This window comes from Ylistrum balloti, unplaced genomic scaffold (genome assembly GCF_031769215.1).
Source record: "Ylistrum balloti isolate Yb309-2 unplaced genomic scaffold, AGI_CSIRO_Ybal_v1 Utg370200, whole genome shotgun sequence".
Lineage (NCBI taxonomy): Eukaryota > Metazoa > Mollusca > Bivalvia > Pectinida > Pectinidae > Ylistrum > Ylistrum balloti.
In genome coordinates this window covers 173,186-192,623 of record NW_026782175.1, presented here as the reverse complement: position 1 = coordinate 192,623, position 19,438 = coordinate 173,186, and the positions used below count along the sequence as shown (strand labels likewise).

The window sequence follows — 19,438 nt, the reverse complement described above, 5'->3', positions numbered from 1 at the left end:
TGTCATCTTTGACACTGACAGTATGATGTCAACACTGACATAGACAGAATGATGTCAACTCTGACACAGGTTACATGTCAATGTCAACACTGACACAGTATGATGTCAACACTGACAAAGACAGTATGATGTCAACACTTACAAAGACAGTATGATGTCAACACTGACACAGACAGTATAATGCCAACACTGACACAGACAGTATATCCACTGTGACACAGATTACATATCAATGTCATCTTTGACACTGACAGTATGATGTCAACACTGACACAGACAGTATTATGTCAACACTGACACAGACAGTATTACGTCAACTCTGACAGACAGTATGATATGAACACTGACAAAGACAGTATGATGTCAAAACTGACACAGACAGTATAATGTCAACACTGACAGACAGTATGACATCAACTCTGACACAGACAGTATGATGTCAACTCTGACACATAAAATATGATGTCAATACTGACACAGACAGTATGATATCAACACTTACAGACAGTATCATGTCATCACTGACAGAGAGTATCATGTCAACACTGACACAGACAGTGTGATGTCAACTCTGATACAGAAAGTATGATGTTAACACTGACACAGAAAATATGATGTCAATACTGTCACAGACAGTATGATATCAACACTGACAAAGACAGTATGATGTCAACACTGACACAGACAGTATGATATCAACACTGACAGACAGTATGTTGTCAACACTTACAAAGACAGTATCATGTCATCACTGACAGACAGTATCATGTCAACACTGACAAAGACAGTATGATGTCAAAACTGACACAGACAGTATGACATCAACTCTGACACAGACAGAATGACATCAACTCTGACACAGACAGTATGATATCAACACTGACAAAGACAGTATCATGTCAACTCTGACACAGACAGTGTGATGTCAACTCTGACACAGACAGTATGATATCAATACTGACACAGACAGTATGATGTCAACACTTACAGACAGTATGACGTCAACACTTACAAAGACAGTATGATGTCAACACTGACAGACAGTATGATGTTAACACTTACACAGACAGTATGATATCAACACTGACACAGACAGTATCATGTCACCACTGACAGAGAGTATCATGTCAACACTGACACAGACAGTGTGATGTCAACTCTGATACAGAAAGTATGATGTTAACACTGACACAGAAAATATGATGTCAATACTGTCACAGACAGTATGATATCAACACTGACAAAGACAGTATGATGTCAACACTGACAAAGACAGTATGATATCAACACTGACAGACAGTATGTTGTCAACACTTACAAAGACAGTATCATGTCATCACTGACAGACAGTATCATGTCAACACTGACAGACAGTGTGATGTCAACTCTGACACAGACAGTATGATATCAACACTGACACAGACAGTATGATGTCAACTCTGACACAGACAGTATGATATAAACACTGACAAAGACAGTATGATGTCAAAACTGACACAGACAGTATGACATCAACTCTGACACAGACAGTATGACATCAACTCTGACACAGACAGTATGATATCAACACTGACAAAGACAGTATCATGTCAACTCTGACACAGACAGTGTGATGTCAACTCTGACACAGACAGTATGATATCAATACTGACACAGACAGTATGATGTCAACACTTACAGACAGTATGATGTCAACACTTACAAAGACAGTATGATGTCAACACTGACAGACAGTATGATGTTAACACTTACACAGACAGTATGATATCAACACTGACACAGACAGTATGTTGTCAACACTTACAAAGACAGTATCATGTCATCACTGACAGACAGTATCATGTCAACACTGACAGACAGTGTGATGTCAACTCTGACACAGAAAATATGATGTCAACACTGACACAGACAGTATGATGTCAACACTGACACAGACAGTATGATGTCAACACTGACAGACAGTACGACACCATCACTGACACAGACAGTATGATGTCAACACTGACAGACAGTACGACACCATCACTGACACAGGCAGTGTGATGTCAACACTGACAGAAATATTCTAGTATGTATGATAAGACATAGTTTTATATTTCAGTTATAGACAAGCTGCTGCTGCTGCTGGTACTTTCCTCAATAGTGCAACTGTTTTATTATTCAATAATTATTTTTATGTGAACCTACTTCTTGGTTTGATATCACCTCTGTGTACTGTTATCACAAATATATACATAAACTAGATAAGCTTAAGTGTTCACAAAATAATATCAATATTAAGAAATAGCATTGATCAATAACTTCTGCATTCCTTGTTTCTCTGCTGAAGGAAGATTCCTATTAACAAAACCAACTGCTATATCTCAAAATAATTCAGACTCAAATATTTACCATCACATAGGAACTCCTACAATATATATACCTAAACTGAGGACCACAAAACCAACTGGGACTCGTATACTGATGGATACACTAGCACGGTTTTCAACAACATGAGAGGGTTTGTCCCTGAACAAACATTCCTAGAGCCAAGTGATCTCCATTGTTCTTTCATTTTACCTTTGTTTTAATGATAAATCATTTATTTGGTTAATGTTTATTCTTTGTAAATGTCATTACAATATTCTATTAATATACAGTGGATGAAAAAATGCATCACATTTTATCCTTATACAAATTTTAGAAAGATGATGGATTTTTAAAAATAAATGTTAAGTTACTGAAATTTAAAGTAAAACATAACTGGCATACTGACAGTTGTAAAGAAAAATTTAATGTTGGATGAAATCTGAACACATGATTATATCACTGATGAACTACAAAAGAAAGTGTGCAATTATACCTGATAACTGATTATAGATTTGCAATGTCTCTTCACTTCTTGCTGGCCAGACAGAGGCTAGTTACCCTTTAAAGGAAAATTTCCTACCTCTGATATATCAAACTGCTGATCTTATCTAAATCTTCCCTTACACTGTTTGTATGCATATTCCAACAACAGAAGCAGCCAAACGCAATGAGAAGTTGACTACAGTAGGTATTGGGTAATCAACAATTACAGTGTATTCCTTCTCATTCCAGGAAAAAATATTCACACGTAATGCAAGTGACTGCACTTGCATGCAAGCTTGCCCTTGGCATTTAGCAATTCCAGAATCTTAATCACCTTATCCTGCAATGGTTAAATGCCAAAACGTGTATATATATATCTGAAACTTGTATGTCTCTTCAAACTCATGATCAGGAGTCAAAACTGATTTTGGAAAGACCAAAACACTGTCTAAAATGTTGAATGAAAAGTCATGTATACAAAAAGTAGGGTCCTTTAAGCAAATGACAGAAATAAAAAATCTGATACTTTTGAACATGAGTAAAATTCTGAAGTCACTTTAATCTATTTTCTGTTCTACAGACTGCAATTACTACTGTTATAGTAACTGTAGTAGATGCTTCATGATACTGTGTATGTAAATGTGAGGAAGAAATAAAATGGTTTATTTTGCATGAACTGTTACACATTACAATAGAAATCTACATTTTATACATCTTAATCAACATTCTTTTAATACTTATACATAATATTGTTGTTTATATACACGTGAATAGGAGAGGAAAATTTATTGCTACCAAAAAATGTTTACAATTCATCGTATTTATTTTTTCAGGATGAATATATAGATACAAGTCCAAATAGAAGGAAAATGCTATTGACCCCCAGAAAATAGGACACAAATGGAAGAATGCTTTGCATAGAAAATTGCTTTTGGTCTGATCTTTTAAAAACATGCAAAACATTTCAAAATAAGTGATTATCTATTTACATGATAATTGTTGCTTATTACCGGTAGTGTTTAATCAATCATGATTGTGTTTACCTAGTAACTGTGTCAACCATTCAGATGTTGGACAATTCATACATATTACAAAAACAAAATGATATGGTATATTACACCAACATTGCTAATACTGACAAAGATTTTTACGATTATTTGCAAATGGATTATGAAAATACATGTTGGAGAAATACTGTATTCCAATGACAAAATGTTTATAACATATTTCACTGATAGATAAAATGCAGTAGTAACTGAGTTGACATGTTGTGGTAAACATTTTTTAACATAACATATGTCTGATGGCTTGTTGGCTACAAAGTGAATGAAAATAACTAAACAAAAATTTAAAAAAACCTTTGATAAGACATACCTGACTCATGGGTATCAAAATTAATCAATGGATATTTAATCCCCTAGCATGATAAAAGTGAAAACATCTAACTTACAGACAGAAAATGTGTTACTTCTCTTTGAAATAATGTGTTCTTATTCTGCAGATTCTTGATTTATGTTTTATTTGACATTTTCAAACACGGTGAATGCATTTTCACACAACTATATGGCAAAGTGAAAAAAAAATGAAGATTCACTTTTTAGAGCATTTATTTTGATAACCTGGCAGCTGACATATATTCTCATTGGCTAATTAAAAATGCCTGTATGTAATGTTTTGAAAAATTGATAAAGACTTAAAGAAGTATCAATAACAAAAAAATGATGAGTCCAATGAAATGTCCCCAAAATTTCTACCACTCTGCACATCAGATGCATTGTTTTCAATGGTGAGCAAAAATGCATCGATAGTCTCAAGCCTGAAACATGTCTCGACTCCAGTACGGTGCAGTTATCGTTCGCATGCCATGGTAACCACCTTCATTTTGCGAAACGATAGAAATCGCTGATCTTAAGAATATTTTACACAGAAAGGGATATTTCTACGTTTCTTACCAATTGCTTCACTTACTTATAAACTCTATGTGGTGCAAGTTACGTCCGTGAACACGATATAAGATCGCTGTCAGTAATCACATCCCTGTCGACTGCATTGACATTCCTTATATTCATGAGCTTCCGGTTACCAGAACGCGGCTATGACGAGATTTTCGTCGTTCGGAACATATAGATATGTAGGTAAGAAAATATGGAAAAATAACATTGACGTTTGGGATATCTCTAGTTTTATCATAAAAATTGAATTTGTTTTACTTCAGCATGGCACAAACTTGAGGTACCGTCAATGTGTGCATCTTAAAGTTACATGTAACTCATCAAGTGTCTTGTTTAAATACCTACATGCTTTCTGTCGCGAATTCTGACAATTTTTTTTGTTTTCACCTAAGATCTAACCTAGATATTTGAAAGGAATCCCATTCCAAGCAGGGAAATATTACATAACTGACAGGGTGGTCAGCTCAGCTGCAGGTCTCATAACACTACTACTGTACGAATCCAGTATGATGAAAGGCATGCGTCTCATGCTGTGTTGATAGCAAGAGACTTGATCTGTGAACAGAGATTGTCCATTACTTACATGTACGCCTCTCCTGTCATGAGTAGCCCAGGGTCCATCTGGCGCCATCACTAAACTAGACTCGGATGAGTAGAATTGTCAGGTCATGTGAGTAAACATAATGGTGATACCTGTCTTTGAAATCCTACCTCTGCTGTTCCGATAAAAGGGTTAAGGAGGGCTCTTGAATATCACAATCAAAGTGTATTATATATGACAGACAAAGAACCATTTTGTATCATGAGAGGTGTAATTTGGGGTTTGAACAGAATATAACCATTAATTTGACAATGAGTCTGCTTAAACAAGGTGAATGGTACAGGTCCTACGGGCCTCTTGTCTAATGTTTTATTGTTCTTCTGATTAGCATGGATACCGATGAAGACCTCGCCTTAGCACTACAACTTCAGAATGAATTTGATGAGGAGTCTCCAGCAGTTGCTTTGATAAAGCCAGCTGACCATGACCATTCCAAACTTTCTCCTGTTGACCCCAGCTGGGAATACCTTGACCCAATTCCGGACATCAGGGCACTATTTCTCCAGTTCAACGATCAGTTTTTCTGGGGTAGACTGGCAGGAATTGAAGTTCGCTGGAGTCCAAGAATGACATTGTATGTTCCTTTCTTGGGCCTTGATATTTATCCTGTATTAAGCACAATGAAATCAATATACAAAATCCTAGTGATCAAAGTTTGGGGCTGGGCTTATTACAGGACATCCTCAATACTCCAGGGGTTATGTTTACTCTCTGTACCCCTGGAACCATCTTCAATACTCCAGGGGCTAAGCTCACTAACACTCTTTACACTCATTGAACATGTCATGGCAAAATGGAAGTTTCCATGTGTGACACCTTGTGGACAAGACTTGTTTGATATAAGTACATCAAACAAATCTCGGGTCACATAACAGTATATTGTAATGGGGTTGAAGTTGGACTGTGACTGGGACCAAACAAATTGTATCCCTTGTGCCTTCAATTTTGCTATGACATATTCCAGGGGTGCAGAGATTGTAAACCCTGGAGTATTGAGGATGTTTACAAGGACAATGAAATAGCATTTGTTTGATGCATAAATGGATGGGCTCATTATCAGATATGGGCTAATTGCTGGATAAATATTGTAATAAGACATGAAACTTATTTATAAATCTCCTAAAAATGGAATGATGTAATGTTTGACAGGTAAACTGTATGATTAATATCAATAGAATTGTGGTGTTATCAAGTAATTTAGATTGTGGCCAAATATTTCACCAGGTCAAATATAGATGATATTGTTGTTTTTCCTTTGTGAATTTTGTTGAATTAGGTAAATTACCAGCAGCCAAGTACCAGGTTATTTTAAGTGTCTGACTAGAGTTACAAGGTCCTTGGTTCCAGTCATTATTCCACTGTTACATAATTATAGACTGACACAGAGAAACTTTAAAACTTCTTAAATGTAGGATCTTAGGAGTGAGGGAAGTGTTTTACACAATTAACTCGCCATGTTAAACAAGATTGCGAACCTTAGCTTTGTGTTGATATAAACAAGATTGTGAACCTTAGCTTTGTGTTGATATAAACAAGATTGCGAACCTTAGCTTTGTGTTAATATAAACAAGATTGTGAACCTTAGCTTTGTGTTGGTATAAACAAGATTGTGAACCTTAAGCTTTGTGTTGATATAAACAAGATTGTGAACCTTAGCTTTGTGTTGGTATAAACAAGATTGTGAACCTTTAGCTTTGTGTTGATATAAACAAGATTGTGAACCTTTAGCTTTGTGTTGATATAAACAAGATTGTGAACCTTTAGCTTTGTGTTGATATAAACAAGATTGTGAACCTTTAGCTTTGTGTTGGTATAAACAAGATTGTGAACCTTTAGCTTTGTGTTGGTATAAACAAGATTGTGAACCTTTAGCTTTGTGTTGGTATAAACAAGATTGTGAACCTTTAGCTTTGTGTTAATATAAACAAGATTGTGAACCTTTAGCTTTGTGTTGATATAAACAAGATTGTGAACCTTTAGCTTTGTGTTGGTATAAACAAGATTGTGAACCTTTAGCTTTGTGTTGGTATAAACAAGATTGTGAACCTTTAGCTTTGTGTTGGTATAAACAAGATTGTGAACCTTTAGCTTTGTGTTGGTATAAACAAGATTGTGAACCTTTAGCTTTGTGTTAATATAAACAAGATTGTGAACCTTTAGCTTTGTGTTAATATAAACAAGATTGTGAACCTTTAGCTTTGTGTGTTGGTATAAATAAACAAGATTGTGAACCTTTTTGTGTTGGTATAAACAAGCTTTGTGTTGGTATAAACAAGATTGTGAACCTTAGCTTTGTGTTGGTATAAACAAGATTGTGAACCTTAGCTTTGTGTTGGTATAAACAAGATTGTGAACCTTAGCTTTGTGTTGGTATAAACAAGATAAGCTTTGTGTTGGTATAAACAAGATTGTGAACCTTAGCTTTGTGTTGGTATAAACAAGATTGTGAACCTTTAGCTTTGTGTTGGTATAAACAAGATTGTGTGTTAACCTTTAGCTTTGTGTTGGTATAAACAAGATTGTGAACCTTTAGCTTTGTGTTGGTATAAACAAGATTGTGAACCTTTAGCTTTGTGTTGGTATAAACAAGATTGTGAACCTTTAGCTTTGTGTTAATATAAACAAGATTGTGAACCTTTAGCTTTGTGTTAATATAACCTTTACTTTGTGTTAAGATTGTGAACCTTTAGCTTTGTGTTGGTATAAACAAGATTGTGAACCTTTAGCTTTGTGTTAATATAAACAAATATAAACAAGATTGTGAACCTTTAGCTTTGTGTTGGTATAAACAAGATTGTGAACCTTTAGCTTTGTGTTAATATAAACAAGATTGTGAACCTTTAGCTTTGTGTTAATATAAACAAGATTGTGAACCTTAGCTTTGTGTTAATATAAACAAGATTGTGAACCTTTAGCTTTGTGTTGGTATAAACAAGATTGTGAACCTTTAGCTTTGTGTTGGTATAAACAAGATTGTGAACCTTTAGCTTTGTGTTAATATAAACAAGATTGTGAACCTTAGCTTTGTGTTGGTATAAACAAGATTGTGAACCTTTAGCTTTGTGTTGGTATAAACAAGATTGTGAACCTTTAGCTTTGTGTTAATATAAACAAGATTGTGAACCTTTAGCTTTGTGTTAATATAAACAAGATTGTGAACCTTTAGCTTTGTGTTAATATATTTGCAGATGTGCTGGGCTGTGCTGCTATGAGGGCCGAGGAGGCCTTTGTTCAGTACGTTTGAGTGTGCCTCTACTGAAACTTCGACCAAGGAAAGACTTAGTGGAAACTCTTTTGGTAAGAACATTATATTGCTTCAGAAAAAGTTTGGAGTTATAGATAAAAATAGATCACCTTTCAATAATGTTGATACTTTGGCACTCATGCAAAGTTTCTTATGTTAGGAAATTACTGTTGGTTGATTAAAGAGTATATTTTCTACCAATCATTGACTGGACATGGAATTTGATTTTAAATCTAGACCTTTTGTTAGCAGTAAGAATTTCTTGACTATTCTTGTAATTATTTATGTTAACAGGTAATCTGAAAACATGTAAAGAATTTTCATCCTTATAATTCATTAGCCTTCAAGTGATATAATTACTAAAGAAAATGATGGAAAATTATGATAAACTTGTACTGTAATATTTTGCCACACATGTGACAACCTCTCACCATAGCTTTCTGAGGATAATCTATTTAAGGTTCACAAGTTTTTGCATCCACATCATCAGAAGTCAGTAACTATACATGAGTTATGTACAACAATAGATTGTTCATGTTTGACTTCTATATTTACAGCATGAGATGATCCATGCTTATCTGTTTGTGACAGACAACAATAAGGTAGGTTACAGTTTATTTATTCATCTAAGCATCTAACAAAAACAAGAGATCAAATGTGCCTGTAACAGTTACCTATTACTTATCTAATTTCTTAGAAATGAATATGTAAAATTCATTTAATTAGGATCTTAGAAAAATGTTATTTTATTTTCTTTCGACCTTAGTGTAAATAGGATTATAGTACAGCCCAAAAAGATGGTAGATGCCTTGCCGTCTTGTATGATATGAATGTCAGTGATAACACAATTCACACTGGTCATTTGTGTGATGATGGTTACCATATGGTTATCCAAATATCACACTCAAATCTTCTACTAGTTTTGTTATAAGAACTTCAATTATATTTTAATATGCAGTTTATGACAAGAAAATTATGACATGAATCAGTTAATGTGGATCCAAAACTTAATATCCTTTATTTTCTTTCAGTGTATGACCTTGGCACAGTTACAAGGTTCAAGAGGTCATTATGTTACAGAAAGGCCCAATTAGCTTGTAGTGTTTAATAAAATTAAAACATATATATACCTGCTCTTCATGAAACAGTATGACCATGGCTACCATTAAGAAGTATGTATAGATGTTTGAACATATTTGGTCCTTGTGACCTTGGAAGCAGATTTTCCATTGTTTACATTTAAGCTAAACAAAATCTTCTTCTTTAGGACCATGATGGACATGGACCTGAGTTCCACAAACACATGTATCGGATAAACAAAGACACTGGATCTAACATCTCGGTGAGTACACAGAAACAGGCTTAGCATTGAACATTAATAGAACAACAGTGAGTACACAGAAACAGGCTTAGCATTGAACATTAATAGAACAACAGTGAGTACACAGAAACAGGCTTAGCATTGAACATTAATAGAACAACAGTGAGTACACAGAAACAGGCTTAGCATTGAACATTAATGCTCTTCATGAAACAGTATGACCATGGCTACCATGAAGTATGTATAGAGAACAACAGTGAGTACACAGAAACAGGCTTAGCATTGAACATTAATAGAACAACAGTGAGTACACAGAAACAGGCTTAGCATTGAACATTAATAGAACAACAGTGAGTACACAGAAACAGATTTAGCATTGAACATTAATAGAACAACAGTGAGTACACAGAAACAGGCTTAGCATTGAACATTAATAGAACAACAGTGAGTACACAGAAACAGATTTAGCATTGAACATTAATAGAACAACAGTGAGTACACAGAAACAGGCTTAGCATTGAACATTAATAGAACCAGTTTGTATTGATAATGACAGGATTTTTCAAAAAAGATTTCACTATATACTGTTTGATTATAGATAAAAAGCTCTTAATAATCTGAGTAAACATACGCTATTTGGAATTATCAAAAGTTAAAACATTGTTACTTTTTTGTAAATTAAAGAAATGATGAATTTGTATATCCACAATTACTATACAGACAGATGAGGTTAAAGCATTAGATAATCTATAGCTGATCATCATCTCATCTCTACTACAAAAAAACAATGTACAGAAACCACAATTAGTGCTATCATATTTTAGTGCAGTACTTTCTGGGCCTACGGTGCTAAAATATCATTTCTTCATAAATATGTACTGTATTTATGTATAGTGTTGGTATTTGATTTTGGCTTATACCAAGTGATGATGACAATGTAAAATAGAATAATGATTTCGATGGAAAAGAAAATGTTGCTGATCTGTGTAACTTGACTATAGATGATTTACACTATAAATCACATGGTGATTATGGTGATAGTTTAGCTCAGATACGATGTGCATAATGATATACACCCATCAGTTATTATTAATATGATACACAAGTTGTTTGTAATATGTGATCCTGACTACTTAATAAACATATCAAAACAAGCATTTACACACTAACCAACAAATTAATATAAAAGGTAGAAAAGTTTGGATATAAGCCTTTCTCTCTTGCTATAGAAAAAAGAAAATGTAAAGAAAAGAAAATCACAACCTAACAATCAAGAGATGATATGCATTAATTGTTGTGTAATACAGTATTGATAAGAAATATTGAAAATTGAATCGGAACACAAATAGCCTAATACATATCAAATTATAATAAATCTTTTCTGATTTCTAGGTATACCACACATTCCATGATGAAGTTGACAACTACAGACAACACTGGTGGCGATGTACTGGCCCTTGTAGGCAGCGAAAACCTTACTTTGGTTATGTTAAACGTGCCATGAATCGAGCACCCTCAGAAAGAGACCCCTGGTGGAGGGATCATAAAAACAGCTGTAACGGTGTATTTGAGAAGGTCAAGGAGCCAGAGGGATATGGGAAGAAAAAGAAAGCATCAGGAAAGTCAGAAGGCATGGACATCAAAAAACGTGAGAAAGGCAAGGGTATGTATATATAAAAACAGAGTTGCATCAGGAAAGACGGAAGGCAAGGACATTAAAAAAACATGAGAAAGGCAAGGGTATGTATATATAAAAACAGAGTTGCATCAGGAAAGTCAGACGGCACGGACATCAAAAAACATGAGAAAGGCAAGGGTATGTATATATAAAAACAGAGTTGCATCAGGAAAGTCAGACGACACGGACATCAAAAAACGTGAGAAAGGCAAGGGTATGTATATATAAAAACAGAGTTGTATCAGGAAAGTCAGAGGGCATGGACATCAAAAAACATGAGAAAGGCAAGGGTATGTATATATAAAGCAGAGTTGCATCAGGAAAGTCAGATGGCACGGACATCAAAAACCGTTAAAAGGCAAGGGTATGTATATATAAAAACAGAGTTGCACCAGGAAAGTCAGATGGCATGGACATCAAAAAATGTGAAAAAGGCAAGGGTATGTATATATAAAAACAGAGTTGCATCAGGAAAGACGGAAGGCAAGGACATTAAAAAAACATGAAAAGGCAAGGGTATGTATATATAAAAACAGAGTTGCATCAGGAAAGTCAGACGGCACGGACATCAAAAAACGTGAGAAAGGCAAGGGTATGTATATATAAAAACAGAGTTGTATCAGGAAAGTCAGAGGGCATGGACATCAAAAAACATGAGAAAGGCAAGGGTATGTATATATAAAAACAGAGTTGTATCAGGAAAGTCAGAGGGCATGGACATCAAAAAACATGAGAAAGGCAAGGGTATGTATATATAAAGCAGAGTTGCATCAGGAAAGTCAGATGGCACGGACATCAAAAACCATTAAAAGGCAAGGGTATGTATATATAAAAACAGAGTTGCATCAGGAAAGTCAGATGGCATGGACATAAAAAAACGTGAAAAGGCAAGGGTATGTATATATAAAAACAGATTTGTATCAGGAAAGTCAGACGGCACAGACATCAAAAAAAGTGAGAAAGGCAAGGGTATGTATATATAAAAACAGAGCAACTGCAAAAAATTTGTGTGCAAGAAAAAAATTTTCGCAGTTGAACATATGTATTTATTTGACAATAAGCCCATGCCTGGTAATAAGCCCACCTATATCTATTGCTGTTCAATAAAATCACAACAAATGCTATTTTATTGTCTTATGATAAGCCCACCACCTGACTTGGGAGTCTGATGTGTCAACCTTGTTGGCTTATCACAGGATATGTATGGTATGGTATTTAATTCTTGTAAGTCAGAAAACACTGAACAGCTGATTTCTGCATTAAAGGGACAAGATGTACACAAATGCAAGGAATTTATTTACAATGGGCAAATATTTCACATGTCAGATGCTTGCTATGTAAATTTACCATGTAAAGCCTTTGATATGCTATTGATGACTTCACATAAGTCTGTCTGTGTATAGACCAGGCTTAACATTTCTGTATTACTCTATTTGTTATCATTTCAGAAATCAACAAAAACATGGATATCCGCCTGTTTGGTGGGAAGGGAAATGTACTGAGTACAGACAAAGGAAAAGATAGCTCTCAAAATGTCAGCAATAAAAAAGTGACTGCTACAAATAGTAACAAAATCCAAAAGACACTAACAGGAAGGATGAACGGAAATAGAAATGTCTCAGTGATGAAAGGAGAAAACAAATCTCCTGTAACATCAACAGTGACTAGTGGAGAAATTACACCTAAAACACTGGTGAATGGCGTTCTTTCTAAGAAATTACATGTAAATGATGTAACTACTGGGTCAGATTCACTTGACCTTTCAGGGTCAAGGTCATTGAATCATGTGTCCACACAACCTGGATACCATGGAAACCATATTATTAAAGAGACTAGTCATGTGTCACTTTTAGATTCAGACGAGGAGGATCTCTCACAGGTCTGTAAACTGACATCCACAAATCTTATTGCACTGGATAGAGCCAGCAGCAAACTGACCAGTGATCAAGAAGATGTGAAATCCAAACTTCGGGAAGTGTGGACCAAAAGATTCAATACATCAGCCACTGTGTCAGGCTTACCTGCTCTATGCAGACCAAAGAAAAGGACACAAGATTCGGAACCAAAGCTGTTCAACCCTAGTGCAGCCAAAAGGTGTAGAAGTGATGAGGACAATGAGACAAGGATAGATGGAATCTTCAATACATCACAGAGTGATCAGAATTTACCATTATTAAGTAGACTTGAAAGTAAATCACTGAATTCTAGTTCTCAAAAATGTATCAATTCTACAACTAATGTGCCTGCTTCAGATAGTCAAAATACATCAGTTTTAGGTAACAAAAAATCAACAGGTAAAAAAACCAGTATTCCAGGTAAAAAGAAGACTTGTGTGAGTGGCATTGACAGTAGTCAAAATACTGTGAGTGGAATGTTTAGTAAAATGAGATCACCAGAAAAGGACAAGAAAGACATTATTAACGATGGAGTTCTCTCCCTTCCATCCGCCTCTCCTACTTTTCATGAATGCCCAGTGTGTACAAAGCTTGTGCTTGAAGCAGAGATGAATGATCATTTGGATTTGTGTTTATCATCTTGATACAGAGAGGGGAGATAATTTGTTTTAAGAGAAATGGTGCTACATTTTACTGTATTGAATGTTTGTGTTGATTTCAATGCAGAAAGTGAGAGAGGGGAGATAATTCACCATAAAAGTAAGTGAAGATGTATGTGATAATAATATTTCAAAGTCTTCCACTACTTATTTCCATGGTGCTAAGAACAAAAAATGCTCAGGTATTCTTGACTTATATAGATGTTTTTTGAAGTGATTGTTATTTTTATCTTTGAATTAAATAAAAAAAATTTTTAATGAAATTTGGTCGTCAGTTGTGTTTTTGTGAAAATTTGTAATTGTTAATTTTAGTGATAGTCACTATTGTCTGGAGATGCTTTGGTTTTAATGTATCATTTACCCATAGAACATTTCATTTTTATTTGCAAATGGTGTTTGAATTCACTTAATACTTGGACATACTTGTACATATACAATGTTTTGAACACCTGATGTGTAAGTTATCAATGATCATTCAGAATAAAAGAAGGATCCAAGCAATATGTTTTACCTTGAAATCAGTTCTCTATTTAAAACATATCTCTTTTCTTTTCTAAACCCAGCAATTTTTTGTCTGATGACAAAAGTGGAGATTAATGAACATGACTACTAGAATGTCTGGAGATTTTGAAAGCAAACAAAAAACAAACACATTAGTTCAGTTTAATGACATTTAATTCTATTCAGTTAATCAATATTAACTCTGGTGATTCATGTAATAAATTATTGCAAAAACAATGAAATTCTTTAAGGAAATATTTCCACTGAAGCCAAGTGAAACAATTCTCTCTATACATGATTTATGTTTATCAAGCATCTCTTTAACAATGATTTCAATGTAGACAAGCATCTTGTTAGCAATGATTTTGTACAATGCATTTCAAGCAACCTGTTAACATTGATTTCACATTGTTTTGTATGTAAGTTTGATGAGCATGTTACAAAAATATACAAGCAAAATTTTTCAATGTGAAAAAGGCAGGATTTATGTAAAAATGATCTTTACGTTAAATTTGAAAAAATATATATAACAGTGTAACTTCTAAAAATATGCTTCCTATTAATTTAGTTGTAGCTGAATGCATATCTTAAATCCTCACAGTAGGTGCTATTATGATGAAAAGAAAGAGAGATGGGGTTTTGGGTTCAAGCAGGGGTTAGGGATTGCAAAGTTAGCAATTTCCTTTACAAAAATGAGGAAAATACCAATTTAGTTTTTGCATTAAGCAATATATTTAACTGTGGCTATTCATAACAGATAGTTAGCGCAACAAAATATTTTCTTTATACAATATGAAAATAATATGCTGGTAATACTGCCAATTCTCCTGTCATAAAACAGCATGAAGAAAAACTCTGCATTTCTGAAAAATGTAAAAGGTTCTTTGACAAAGTATAAATAGCAAGGGAGGTAATTGAGACAGCCTGTTCTGGGACGGATCATCATACCGTGCCAAAGTACCAATAAAACTGTGTTTCTGTATTTAATTATATTCCTGTAATTCTGCTGACAAGTGAATTAACATTTAATAACATATCCAATATGTGTGTTCATACATACACATGTACATAGAAGTGTCATATATACACATGTACACAGAAGTGTTCATATATATACACATGTACATATAAGTGTTCATACATACACATGTAAACAGAAGTGTCCATATACACACATGTACATATGTGTTTTTTGAAAAATTTAACTTGCTGGATTTTATTTTGAAACCAAATTTGACTCCCAACAATTGTTGTAGCAGATTTATGTTATGAGAAATGCCAGTATTAAAAGCTGGGAAGGGTAAAGTTGAAATCTTCTGACTGACTTTTCCTGGGGTACGTATATAGTCGGCAACAAAACCAACAGATTTATAAACATATATTGAAAATATACAGAAAGTAATGGTAGTAGTATTTAATTCTATTCAAAAATCCCCAGTGGTATAAAATAATTTTGACACTAAATTAGAAATGATGCAAACCTGCACCATCAAGATTACTGTTGAGCTTCATATAAGTTGAGAATATTTCTGATTGTAGATAGCATCGAGTATCTAAATCACAGATATTGTGTTGTTTACAGATAAACAAAAACAGTACACAGGTATGGTTGACAATGAACAGGTGAGCAATGTTTATCAAGGCACATTTCAATATCAGCTGTTTACCCTTTCTGTTCTTAAATAACAACACAGGAAAAAGTGTCAGCTTGTCTACAATTGTGTGAAAACCTGTCTAAGATTAAAACCAGTTATCAGGTCCCATGACTCTAATGAGAGGTAATGGTGATGTCTCTAAACACCACGCCATTAATACAGAGATTGACTCTATCAGGCATTTACTGCAAATGTGTAGTAAGATTAAACGAAAATATGCATCTAACCCTCACTTCAGATTAAATATCTGAAAAAATACTGACATAATGCATTCTATCGTTCACATCTACACAAAAAAAGGAATCCTGAAAATTGTATGGGAAATTCTTATGTTTGAATTCTGTCAAAAAGTGATAGAACGGCCCATGGTCCATGGTCCATGTTGTGATGAGGGGGAGGAAGTGGTGCAGGGGATTCTACCGAGAGCCACAGTAAGAGTAAGGCTTATTTTGGTAAAAAAAGAAACATCAGCTTTAAGTTAGAGATGATATAAATGGTGGAATGGCTCACATTGTAAAACACAGAAACTATACAAAACAATGTACATACATATATAAATCTAACTTTGTACCAATTTACAGAATACTTTTCTATCACAACATACTTCATCACATGTGCATATTTAATGTTACTGGAGATGCCTTAATATGAAGATATATATCTATTAAACATTCATGCAGACTTCTGATTCTAAAGTGTTCGAAGAGACAGCTAAAAAATGCATGCATGGCTAATCATTTTGTTGTAGGACGGACAATATGGCTCGCTGTAAGAAAAAGTGCTTCAAGGTGTAAAAAAAAAAAAAAAAAAATTCAAACTTCTTTTTATAAATATTACAGACATACTATAAACTAATATACAACTTAAATGGTAACTTTTGTTACCTGTAACAATCTCAATAGCAAGGTAACCATGGTAACACGACACAAACACTGTGTACGAAAGTGGCAAGGGAGATAATTTGTGTGGTTAGACATTTCACATTGTTAGGCATGTCACATTTATTTGCAAAACATTGAATGGTAGCTTTAAAGGATTGCTCCCTCTCTCAGCTCTTCCCTGAACACTGTGGAACAGTACTAACTTTATAAGTCAGAAAATAAGTTTTGGTAACAATGTTTTATTAAAGCTTACTGGACTTTGGTTACTTTGATAAAAAAAAAATACCATGAATTGGTTAAACTTCAAGGAAAATTTTAAAATATCCATTTTTATGGATAACAAAAAATTTGAAGATAATTTTAAATGCAATGCCCTAAGATTCATTAAATGCGCTAACAATACATAACCTGGTTTTTGTGTAAATGATCCGACACTGATCATTTTTTGGTCAAAGAATATTTGTATACTTTTGTTTTCATAATAATAAACATATCTGTACCAGCAATTCAAATTTTTATAACAGTTATTGAATTTTTGTTTAGGCAATTCTGTATATTCATTGTTAATTTCATGAATGTCATGAGAACCAATATATTGTCGATCATATGGCTGTCTCTAAGATATTAGCTTATAGAAATTCAAAACAAAGAATACACCAAAAAGTACAATATATTCATATTAACAAAACACTGAGACAAGTTTTTGTTAGTTCATGATCACTGGTCTTATTGTATGGATACTGTACTTTGTAGTGTTATTTCAGTGAGACAAAAATGTTGCTTTACAAAAAGAGGACCTTCATAATCCAGATGCTTTGGGATTTTTTTTAATTTTTAAAGAAAAGTAGAAAACCAGTTATTTGTAATTAGGTCACATTTATACCAAGAGACCAGCTGTCTGTATAATGAATGTAAAATGGATACCTCAAAAAATTAAATGAAATTTGAGTTTGAAAACTTTTTTGTAAGAAAGTTTATACATGTGATTTTGTTTTCTTCTGAATGTTTATCTGGTGACTTCATATCTTCGTTTAATATTTCGTTGGATGAAATAATATGACAGCTGTCACTGGATAAAAATTAAGTGCAGTAATGATACAGATCAAGTGTTGTAAAGATATGGATCAGCTGTACTAATGGCTGCCAAGGCAACATGGTGCTTAAACAAAAATATTGCTTCTGATGATTACAATTACAAAAATTGTTGAACCATCAATCAAAATGGCTGCCATAACGACAAATACCAGATAAATTGTGTGAATTAATTTGAAAATGAGTCTGAATAGTGCTGCCTCTTATGTTAACCATACATAAACAGGGGAGGTAAGCATTAGGTAAAGTGAAGGGTTAGACAACAGTCAATCAGATTCAAGCACACATCTTTATATCAGCCAAAAAATCCGAGCATTACCAAGAAATGAATACAATCTTATACAATGCCAACTTTCCCAGTATAAATATGAATATTGCCAAAAAGGTCTTGATCTAATGAATGTGTGTTTTTGAATCGGACTGACATACAACATGCTTGTGGACAGGTGCCAGGGAGATTATATGTGACCTTTGTATATGACATAAAGGTCAATGACAAATCGCAATGAAGGTCAAGGTCAATGGTTAATTTCCTGAACATTCCACACTTAATGACCCTGGATTTGCCTCCTGGCAAACAGTTGGCCTCACAGTCTCGGACACAAGAGAACACCTGATATTAAATAGCTTGTTCTGTCTCTGGCAAGGGGAGACAACTACACCGTTCCACATGCATAGGGTTAAATTGTCCACCTATCACCGTGCTTCCCTAGTCCTGTTAAAAGAGAAAATGTTATCAGTAAATTCTGACCAGAGTTTTACAGAAACTGGCCATTTGTGAGATTCTTCAGACAAAACAGATCTAACCTTTTACAGCATTGGTTAATTTTTATTGAAACGACAAGTCTGAAATGTTCCTAAGTAAAACATATTATAAATAGATAGATGTTATACATGGTAATGATTTAAAGCAGAGAGAAGGGAATCATGCTTCAAAAAATTTAGGTGAATGAAATCTCATTGTATTTGACCGAGATAATCTGAAAAGTTTTGTGTCCAGGAATGAAATTCTTAGAAAATTCCTTTAAAACGCCTCAACCATTCGAGAAATCCATCATCATTTAAAATGAGATTCCATTTGAATAAATATTTATTACCTTAATAGATATTAAGCATTAGTGTGTTAT

At 34.0% G+C, this 19,438-nt stretch overlaps 2 protein-coding genes across 5 annotated transcripts in view; one reads left to right on the top strand and one right to left on the bottom strand.

The window, feature by feature from the left end:
- Positions 1–4,876, bottom strand: part of LOC132551469 (uncharacterized) — a 36,061-nt gene extending 31,185 nt beyond the window's left edge. For 3 of the 4 annotated variants that reach the window (XR_009554247.1, XM_060215613.1, XM_060215615.1), the window contains exon 1: positions 4,801–4,876. The gene's annotated coding sequence lies outside the window, so the exon portion shown is untranslated. Of the gene's footprint in view, positions 1–4,586; positions 4,638–4,800 lie in introns of those variants that run through there. The other variant, XM_060215614.1, reaches the window with a different exon arrangement.
- Positions 4,877–5,060: 184 nt separating this feature from the next.
- On the top strand, positions 5,061–14,389 carry LOC132551477 (DNA-dependent metalloprotease SPRTN-like). The gene is made up of 7 exons (XM_060215622.1): positions 5,061–5,454; positions 5,714–5,959; positions 8,574–8,682; positions 9,187–9,231; positions 9,897–9,971; positions 11,343–11,613; positions 13,077–14,389. Exons 2-7 carry the CDS (start codon positions 5,715–5,717, stop codon positions 14,165–14,167), a joined length of 1,836 nt encoding a protein of 611 aa, XP_060071605.1. The 5' UTR covers positions 5,061–5,454; position 5,714; the 3' UTR covers positions 14,168–14,389.
- Positions 14,390–19,438: the final 5,049 nt, after the last annotated feature.